This window comes from Clinocottus analis, unplaced genomic scaffold (assembly GCF_023055335.1).
Source record: "Clinocottus analis isolate CAN_PGR_092001 unplaced genomic scaffold, fCliAna1.0.p SCAF_6, whole genome shotgun sequence".
NCBI lineage: Eukaryota > Metazoa > Chordata > Actinopteri > Perciformes > Cottidae > Clinocottus > Clinocottus analis.
The window spans coordinates 18,124,391-18,134,845 of NW_027176218.1; the positions used below are offsets into that span (position 1 = coordinate 18,124,391).

Consider the following 10,455-nt stretch of genomic DNA (forward strand, 5'->3'; position numbering starts at 1 on the left):
GGTCGGCTTCTTAGCCAAAAACAGTTATCCATATAAGTTTCTCTGCATGGATTTTTAACGAATGAGAAAATAGCCCTGTTGTTTTGAGAACCGTGGAAGGGTTTTTGGCCGCAGCTACATCGCTCTAAACTCTACATAATAGCAAAAGAAGAGAAGCACTTACTAAATGCCCAGATGGCCAAAATTGCTTTAGTTGGCAGAAATGTCCTGCTCACCTTTTACAACATTGCACACTTTCATTATACTCAGACAATCAGGGTAATAAAACTCGTCTCTAACGCCTGACAAATCACATAATATTCAGAAAAATTCAAATGTTTTTATATTGAATGTTTATTGGACCTCTTATCCAAAAATAGTATTATATATTTGTGTATAGCATTTGATACATCAGGGATATTTATCAATGTATTGATCACAACAATGTTTATTTTAGAAACAATTATAAATGATGTTCATTGCTTTTGGAACAATTGAAACATTTTGGTTGGTTTGGTTCTTATTTTTCCCCAAATAGAAATCTTTTTACAAACTTTTTTTATTTTACATTGTGGTAGGCAAACAACTGAAAATATGGACTTTACATTTCAACACTGTAATGACTGTTTAATCAGAATTTATTTTTTAATCATGCAATATAACAACAGATTTTTCTGATCTATAAAAAAAAAACATGAACGTCAACTGAATCCTACTATGACATTTCTACCTTTAATTAGTTTAATGAAATGATCAAAACAGTGTATTTGGCATTGTGATAATCAAGATTGCATAATGAAATACAGTACAATTTACAGTAATTACATTTTAAATACATATTACTTTATATACCTGCTGTATCATATTTGATACCTATGTTTTCAAAACGATTTTATTATAAAATAAGGAAGGAAACGTTAAGTAATTATAGGTTGCTTCAATACATTAACTATTCATATTAAAATATTAGTAACAATATAAATGTAATTATTGTCGTCACCTTTTCAAAAACAATAATATTTTTTCTGTAAAAAAACAAACGAGTAACTTTGTGACGGCTGCCATTTTGAAAACGGGACTGCGATTACTTGCAGTGCCTGGAAACTCCACCAGATGGAAGAATACATATATACGATTGTGTGCAACAAGTTTTTGAGGAACGTATGGCTCACGTTAATTACTTAAGAGGATCTGTAACTCATGTAGAAAAAATGATATAAATGGCGCTAGAGGGTAGCCCCTGTATATACGTCAACCGTTTTTCTTTGAACATGGGACTGTGTTCTTTACAGTTGTTTGTGACGAATAGGCGAGGCACCGTTATCTCACAAGAGAAAAAAGCCCCGATTGCTGGTTCGACCACATCCAAATACAATCAATTCAGTCTGTTTTGCGGGGAATTCTGGTTCTGATTGATTGAGTTGCATCCGAGAAGGAGCCAACATGATACATCCAACAACAACACAAAGCATTATCAATTTTACTCCGGTTTGAATTCACAGCCAACTTTCCAGTCCAGTAGGGGGCGGTAATACCGTCATCTGTAAACTGGAGTCAACCACCCGAAGAAGAGCTGCACCGCCTCTTTCTCCTCCTACTCCTCCTCCCCACTACAGGGAGGGTTGTAGAGAACACTGGCGGAGTAACGTCAAGCAGCAATCTCTCTCCCTCTCTCTCTCACTTTGTCAGTAAAGGAGTCGGTATATTTGGGTGAAGTTGCAGATAAAATGTCGTCTTGGGCAAAGTCGTCTGCAGCTGGCCGGCGGTCGTCCGCCAACGCAAACCCCAACGGAAGGTAAGCCGAGCGGTTCCCTGCAAGTTGTAGCATTAGCAGCGGGCATGCTAGGTAGCGGTGGTCGGAAACCAAAATATTGTGGCTCCTCTGAACTGACGCGTGCCTCCTCCCGCCGCCGGTTAACGTCAGCAAGCGTTCGTTGTATTTCGAGGCACGTACGTGCACCTACAACTTCTTCCCTGTGTTGTGCAGTGCTCAACAGCTACGTCTGTTTCGGAGAGCAGCGCCTTACGCCACCAGAGAGGAGAGGACCGAGGAGCCCAAGGATGTGCTGGACAGGTAGGCAGTTCTACGGGTACACGTCAAAGCCTCTGTTTCGCCGAGATTAGTCTGTTCAGTAGGCGATCCATCAATTTGTTATAATGGACAAGTAAACAAACTGTTGTAGAAAGATGAGTAACTTCGTATATGAGGCTTCCTCAGGTATTCTTAGGCTATTGTCATAATGAAACATTTCAAACCGCCTCCTTGATTGATAATAAGCAGTGGATTTCAGTTACTGCTGCCACCACAGCACAGGAGTGAATGGGTTTTGATCATACCGGATTTGTAGTCCACATTGTTCAACCTAAATATTTGAGCAACCCACAACAAAATGTGTTTGCACCACAGACGGTAAAAAGAATAATGTAATGTTTGCTACAGTTAGTGATCGGCCGAGTGTTGACCTAATAATCAACTTGAATTTAGGAATGCACCGTAAATGATGATATTCAAAACGAACAAGCGTTAACTTTTTAAAACTAAGTAACAAATGTCGCAAAAGAAATTACAATTCCACTCTGTAATGTAGAATGTGTATAAACATAGAACTGAAATGATAAGTTTGACCCGTCGTCCCCAGTATCCAATTGAGCATGTGGAGTTATTGACCCGATAACCGATCCAGTATCGGTGCCTCCCGACTAGACTGCCACATAAAAAGTCAGGTTCTTTGAAGCGTTTTTCACTGTGTTGGTGTAAAGGAAACTTCAACTGAAAACATCTTCAATCCTATCAACTCATTGCATGAAATAACCTAGTAAACAGCAGGCAAAGAAACGTTTTCCTCATTAAGATGTCACTAAAAGATACTCCTGTTTCACCGTTTTTCTTTCAGTTACGAAGAGCTGGAGCAAATTCAAAACTACAGCAGTAGTGTGAAATACGAGGGGTACAAGCATCAGCCAAATGGTGAGAATCTGTCTCAAATTGATCACGCGGTCATAACTTGGCACCTGTCTCTTCATTTTGTATAAAGCGCTCAGGAACCTTGCACAGCAACACATCGTTTATTTTCTTTTTAATTACTTGCGATTCTCCATATGAAAATCCATACTGTGTTGTTGCATCTTTATTGACGCAATTTCAGTGTACCCCATTGGTTTACAATTTAATGTAAACTTTAAATAGCACATCTTATGGTATGGTCATATGTATGGCCATTTCAATGAGCCAAACATCTGCTCTCATTTTTCATCCATTGAATTCCCCTTTCTCTTTTATCCTCTCGTCTCTCTGTTTCGTCTCCCTTTATCCCCCCGACACCACCTCCGACCAGCCAAGGCAGACGGCTGCACCCCAGCCGACAGACGTAAATCCCTGTATCAGAAGTTCTACAGACAGGTGCAGGAGGAGAGGAAGCCGCCCGACTGCGTGGTTCTCTCTGTCACCAACCGGTGCCTGTGAGTACTCACTATTAACATCTAAACAATACGCAGTCCAAGTAGAAATAAGCTTGTACATGCAGGGTTTGTACTTAACTTCTGATTTCATTGTTAATACAACAGCTTTTTCAAGGTTTACTTGCTGCACATGCTCCAAATTCACTTTCTCACTGAGAATCAGTGGATTGTACGTCGGATGTTGGAGGTATTGAGATCCAAATCCACACCCATGAATATATCCATATTATAATGGTATTGAAATTTTATTTCTTCAACAGTTTCAAATTACACCAATGTTTTCTATTCACTGTATAGTGGATGTATGTGAAATATGACTTGGATCACACATTCTCTCAAAACTACATTTAATTAAAGGTTACTACTGTTGCATACCAGCAACATGCTACAAACACACACACAGAGGTCAATTGTTCTTCTGTCACGATAACCAGAAATGTTCAGCACAATCTTCTCCTAACATGTTTGCTAATGGTTCAGTAGCGGATGTTGCTCGAGCTCATCAATAAACACCATTAATCAGACCCTCCTTCATCCCCGTTTGGTGAAAAACAATTCTGCATAAAACATTTACACCCACTACATAATGCAAACATCAAAAATAAATTTATGCAAGACACTCACACCCAAATGGCGACTTTGAAACTATACCAAATTTGGCAGCTGTGTCTGCATCTATTTTGTGACAGTTACAGCAGCTGACTTACTTGGAAGTACTAATAGCACAAACTCTCTTCCCCTGTCACATTAGTGGTACACTGTACAGACAAACTGCTGATGTGATGGTGCCAATTTCATTTTTTTAATCGTTTACCCATTTTTTTCATGTTTCATGAAAGCACAACATTTACCATTGACCTTAGAAAGGCGTACATGGCACCAAACTCGGCCACATCCAGACATTTATCCACAGCTGTTTCAAACCAGCATTCAACAAATTGGTCTAAAAAGTGCAAACTGCCAAAAGCTGCGACAGCAGTTAAGTTTTTTTTGTCTTGGTTCTTCCTCCAACAGAAGGACCACAATTCTTTGCAAATAATAAAAAAAAGTAATTCATATGTTTTCTAAACACATACTGCTTCAACATTAAATACATCCACGAGAGAGCCAACAACTTGTGTTTTGCTCATGCTCCCCGTGGTCCTGTCTAGTTAAAGATATAAACAGATTTCACCGCACAAAATGAATAATGACATGCGGTTACGTTTCTGTTGTTAAAGCACATTATAAATCAAGCTATAACCTTTTGTTCCTCTCACGATATATCATTTAGGTTTCTCTATATGCCAGCTGAGTCACTTAATACAGACATGTCAAGTTAACAAAGTGTTTCTCTTCCTCTCAAAGGGATTACCCCAAATCGCTTAACCAGTGCTTGCAGGAGCGTGGCCTGTCAGTGGAAATGCTCTACCTTGAGGCGGAATCGGGCCTGACCCGAGCTCTGCAGGACGTCCGAGCAGACGGCTCGCCGTTATGTATTCTGGTGGAGCAGACAAACGTAGTTCTTTCCTCCTGCACTGTTATCATATTCTCAGAATCCCTCAAAAGTAAGTCCCTGCCCCTCATTCCTTCAAGCTTAGATAAACCACCCAAGTGACAACCCTATACCCCTTTCAGCTAATGGTCTAATGCAGCTTACCTTTTATTCAGATTCCACCAAAAAAACAAAACTCTTAAATGTAGATTTAGCATTAAACCACATTCAAAAACAAGAAATAGTCCCATTAAAGCACTGACAAGTAGACTTCTAAAGCTACAATTCTGCATTCATGTCCTTCAAATATTCTCAATATATGTTCAATGTACATACATCAATGGCTCATCATCTACCGGCTACCACTGCAATACATGTACATGCATAACAAACTGAGAGAAGCAGAGTAGCAATGTAAAAGGGGTAGTTTCACATTTTGGTTTGACTTTCTTGCCAAGGGATGGCTGAGAAGATCAATGCTACACTCATATCTGTCTGGATATGAAGCTGCCAGCGCCTCTAAAACCCACTAATTGTAGTTCCCCAGAATTTTTGCTAGCTAGGACCAGCAACTATAAGGCAGAATCTAAAGGAAGTTACTGTGCCCCAGTGAATTATTTTACTTCCACACATCCGGTCTAACTGTTTCCAGTCTTATGCCACGTTTAGCTGACCGGCAGCGTGCTGTAGCTTTGCATTGGCTGTACAGGCATGAGAGTGATATTGAAAGAAAAGCAAACCCCAAAAATGTATTTCTTTTGGAGAATTATGGTTTACCACAACTTGGGTTGTATTTTCTATGCTTGGGGGGGGATTAGCTTTATTGCAATTTTCAATATACATGCCGTGAGCTGCATTCAACTGATCAACAAATAGCTTTCAAATATGTTTGGCTACAACAGTTATTTCTATATTTATGATGAAAATAATTAAATCACAGGAAAATAAATACACATCACTGTACATAAGTCATTAAGCAACCTATGTGATTTAGATGTCCCGCAAAAATGTTCAAATAGCACAGCATGCACAAACAAATATGCGTAATACAAATTACAACTGTGCATCATATAAAATAACATCAAAACTGTGCAAAGGAAAATTATTACTCCATGATAATGCTTTTCTGTGTAGTTTACAAAAAGGAAGGCAAAATACATTCTACACAACAAAAACAAAATCACTGAACGCATATTCCTAAAGTATATATAATAAAGAAATAATTGACTGCACCGGATAATAATTTACATACATAAATCATCTAAAGTTTATTAATTCTGTTTGCATGTGAAAAACAAATAATAATAAAATGTACAAATCAAGTATTTTCCATCTAGGAACATGATGCAGCCAGAAATAACGTTACTGATTCTCTTCACACAAAGTGCATGCCCTTGTAGACCAACAAACTACAACATACAATCAAGAGTACCTGTTACAAGTGCTTCAGACCAAAGTATCAAGTGATCAGTTGAAGGTGCTATCCCGATCATCACATTAAAACAAAATGGATATCAGTATGATCTGGGTGACAAGTAAGAACTAAGGCTGTCCCAAACACCATATTTGGGGCTTCAAAGCGTCAGTGAGGAATTATTGAAGGTGTTCGAAGCTTCGACGGGTGCATCAAAGCAGCAATGGGATGACGACAAACCTGCGGCCATTATCTACCTAAATTGTACTTAACTTTGCTATTAGCTAAATGAGATGACGTCAAAAAACAGACTTCTAGGATTTAGCTTTTTACTGAAATGCAAAAGTCTACAAAATGATCCCCCCTCCAAATTAATGGATATATAGTCCATAGTCTCTGCCAACACATAAGCCTGAAATAGAAGGCCTGGCTATGATCCGCTATGTTTTACCACCCAAGACAATGTGCACAAACACACACGCACACACATTACACACACACACAACAAACAGTGCTACCCGTTTGAGGATAATTCAAAATAATTCATGTTGATGCATAATGAAAAATGTGGAATTACTATTCCTTAATTCCTGTGATCTTTGGGTTAATGCATAGGCTTTATAAAAGAAAAACACAGATGCATCAAATACTGATTTGGACATCCATTACCATGGCAACGGTCGAAGCTTCGAAGAATTTGGGTCAGCCTCAGTACGAGACCATTTGATTTTACTGCCATTTCTCCGGGTTTGTTCTTCTTACCTCGACTCTGTCTTCCCCTTCACTCCCCTGACACCTCACCATTAACGTTACAATTCCCCCCATCCCCTCCAGTCCATCGCAACATGCCCAAAGACCAGGCCATGGACTTTGTTGCTAACGAGTACAGTCGCAGACGCGTCAAAGAGCGCCCGCTGAAGGACCCCGCAGACAGTGCAGCCCAGGCGTCGCAACTGCTGGATGACTTTCTGGAACGGGAGAAGATCGAGCGCCACGCGGTTCCCTCCGAAACCCGTCAGCTCCTCTTGCTGTTAGCTGATGGGGTGCATCTCTACCCAGAGGAGATGGAAACCATCTCGGAGTATGTCCGCTCCCGGCAGGATCACACACAAGGTGGGATGCTAGTTAAACTGCAGTACCTTGAAGAGCTGAGACTGGTGCTGTGTCCTTGTCTCACTGAGTGCACCTTTAACTTCCCACCTGTTCATTCTTTCTCTTGGGCTCATACTTTTTCCTGTCTATTGTGGCTCTTTCATTTTGGAATTTTCTGTCTCCAGCATCCAACACCGAGGGGCAGAGAGGGAACATGTTACCTCCAGGACTGGGCAAACCACCTCCTCTGCTCCCTACGCCACCTGGGCCCCCTCAACCCCAGTCTGCAGCTGGAGCAGGTGGGCCCTTGATGGACCACCCCCTATTGCCGGCTCCTCTCTTGCCGTCACCAGGTTAGACTGCGTAGTTTATTGTTTATTTACTATTTAAGTCTTTTCTTCTTTTTATTTCTGAAAAGTTCAAGGGTATCGAACCATAATCCAGACAACCAGAACAATCTGAAAATGTCTTCATGGGAAAATTGAAGTCTTGAGATTTACTGTTGTCAGTGCAGTGTTTATTTTGGATTGCATTGTCATGAGATGTTTCTAATATGCTCTCTGTCTCATATAAATAACATGCATGCACACATACACGTAACTTCTCATCATTTCATCAAAAGTATCTCCAGTTTAAATGTGGTACATCCTTTCATGATGTCCTGTAATTTCATTTATTTATTATTTTTTAAGGCTCCTATCCCAAAACCAAACCTCCTCCTCTACTGTCATTGCATCGTCCTCCTGGTCCATCGTTAGGGGCCTCATCTTCTCGAGGCCCCCAGTCCTCACACAGCCCCTATGGTGGCCCCTCCATGTCCCGTGGACCCTTACTCCATCACCCTCCTCTATACCATCCAGGACCCAGGGGCCCTCTCCTAAATAGAGGAGCCCCGCCTTCTCTAAAGAGTTCCCGCCCTCCACTTCTCGCTTCTCCAGGTGAGTCACTTCTACTTTATTTCTTTCACTTTTGTCTTGATATTGATTTTTCATTTGTCCTTTTTTAATACAATGTTTGTAAGATATGTATGGTCTCAGGATTGCAATCCAGCATGTATATAGAAAAACTGAACTAAAACCAATGTACTTGGTATAAAAAGACAGTTGACAGTTTAATCTTATTATGTAACTGTTTTGTTTGTGTGTTTTTCTCTCCTGCTTCCCTTTGATCAGGTGCCCTTTTTCCACGACCGAATGGCCCCCGACACTAAAAAAAACAACAGACATTTACACACACACACACACACACACACACACACACACACACACACACACACACACACACACACACACACACACTTTGTTACACCCGCAGGCTACAAGTTTTAAACATTTCAGCTAATTCAAGAACAGAAGAGTCGTCATGCATCAGTCTTCTTTTTTTTCTCTTTTTAACTGTAAAATAAAAAGATGGTAGTTAATGTGAAATAATATAATTGTGGATAGGCTGGTTAATTATGACATGGAGTATTCTTATAACTGATCATTTTAAGTATGTTTTCCGAGATCTATCTTGTATTTTTTTTCTTCCCTTTTTTCTTCATAATGTCATCCCATTAAAGAAAAACCCAACATTTTCCACCTTTCCAGTTTGCCTTTTTTAGATCTGGTGATGTTGGTTTAGGCTAGCTACGAAAGCTGCACAGGATAAACATCTGACTTGCTTAGCTGAATGCACAAACAATCCTGGTCAGCAATGGAATGCTGGTTTATTTTTCTATACATAATGACGATGGCAAGGAGTCTAGCTGCTGTCTACGTGTTTCAAGATGGTGCTTAAGATTTTACACGGAGTTCTCTAAGATTATCTGAAGTTAAGAGTTTAAACAACCAATTAAAAGTCTGCTTTAACAAGCTGTATTCTTGGCTCAAAGTTTGTTGTGTTTATGTCTTATTTTAATTTCATCATAAGTAGAATAAATAAGTCTAAAGGAGTCAATGCTTGTCATTTTTAAGCTGCATGTACAACTTCTGGCACAACAAAATCAATGAATCTTCCATAATTAATCAAAATCAGTTCCCTCCCCTTACCCTTGTGTGTCGTCTTTGTTAACACACTCCTCATGTGTACCTTCATGCTTTGTTCAAGTTAAGAGTAGAGACGCTAAGAACTACTACCATGCATCCTGGTAGAAAAACAACACCTGTGCTTTGTTGTGACATCCAGAATAACAAAGGACCGTCTTGTGTCATAAGCAGTCGCTTGTAACGTTTGTGAGGATAACCTGAAGTTATATGAATCTCTTTATTTTATTCTATCACTGATTTAGGAAAACCCAAGTGAACCAATATTAGATTTTCTTCACAGAAGGGTGTCTGATCTTGATAAACACTTTGACACAGAAAATAAAGTATAGCTATTCAGGGGTACATTTTTTTTATTTTTGGTGGTGCAAATTCTCTTGCAACACCAGCATTTTTCCAGTTCAGATAATGCAGCGATCCTGATTATGTTGTCATCTCCTCCATCACTGTAAATCAGCAACAGGTCACAGCTTGTATTCTGTGTAGTTGTGTTTGTTACCTTGACTGTGAGAAATCCTCTTCAAAAATGTGAATGTTTAAAGTGATTCAAATGTTTTATTGTGTGGAACCGTTGACATGTTACCACTCACATATTACACACCAGCAAGAAGTCCTTTGTTTCTTTTAATCGACTCAACATTGCCTTCTGTGTTGTAAATAATGTTTGAATGCTGTCATCGATACACACACCCAGTATAAATTGTAAATGTTCAAGTTTCCGCTTCGGGCTAGTTTTCTTTGGTGTTCTTCAGTGTTAATATTCAAAAGGAATCTTTAATTTTACATTTTTAAAGAAGACATTGACAAATGTTTGTCTAATCTGTTTGTTCTTTTGGTTCAAGAAATAAATACAACTGAGAAATAAAAGTGATCTTTTTTTAACTCACTCCATTTTTAGTTAGGTCGTTTCGTCACTGCCAAGATGGCGATGTCCGATGCCACCCAGTTTGAGCTTCACAACGATTCTTTAGAAACCTTCATGGTGACCTTAAGGAGACCATGCTTATATTGTT

The 10,455-nt window shown here is 39.5% G+C and overlaps 1 protein-coding gene across 2 annotated transcripts; it reads left to right on the forward strand.

The window, feature by feature from the left end:
• Positions 1 to 1,128: 1,128 nt before the first annotated feature.
• si:ch211-216l23.2 (uncharacterized protein LOC565061 homolog) lies at positions 1,129 to 10,230 on the forward strand. 2 transcript variants are annotated; one of them, XM_068604036.1, is made up of 10 exons: positions 1,129 to 1,774; positions 1,967 to 2,053; positions 2,874 to 2,947; positions 3,315 to 3,438; positions 4,786 to 4,985; positions 7,161 to 7,439; positions 7,604 to 7,771; positions 8,111 to 8,356; positions 8,591 to 8,646; positions 8,677 to 10,230. In XM_068604036.1, the coding sequence occupies exons 1-9, from the start codon at positions 1,707 to 1,709 to the stop codon at positions 8,626 to 8,628; spliced, it is 1,284 nt and encodes a 427-aa protein (XP_068460137.1). In that variant the 5' UTR covers positions 1,129 to 1,706; the 3' UTR covers positions 8,629 to 8,646; positions 8,677 to 10,230. The 2 variants fall into 2 exon arrangements, with proteins under 2 accessions (XP_068460137.1, XP_068460136.1); XM_068604035.1 differs by having other exon boundaries at positions 1,130 to 1,774; positions 8,591 to 10,230.
• Positions 10,231 to 10,455: the final 225 nt, after the last annotated feature.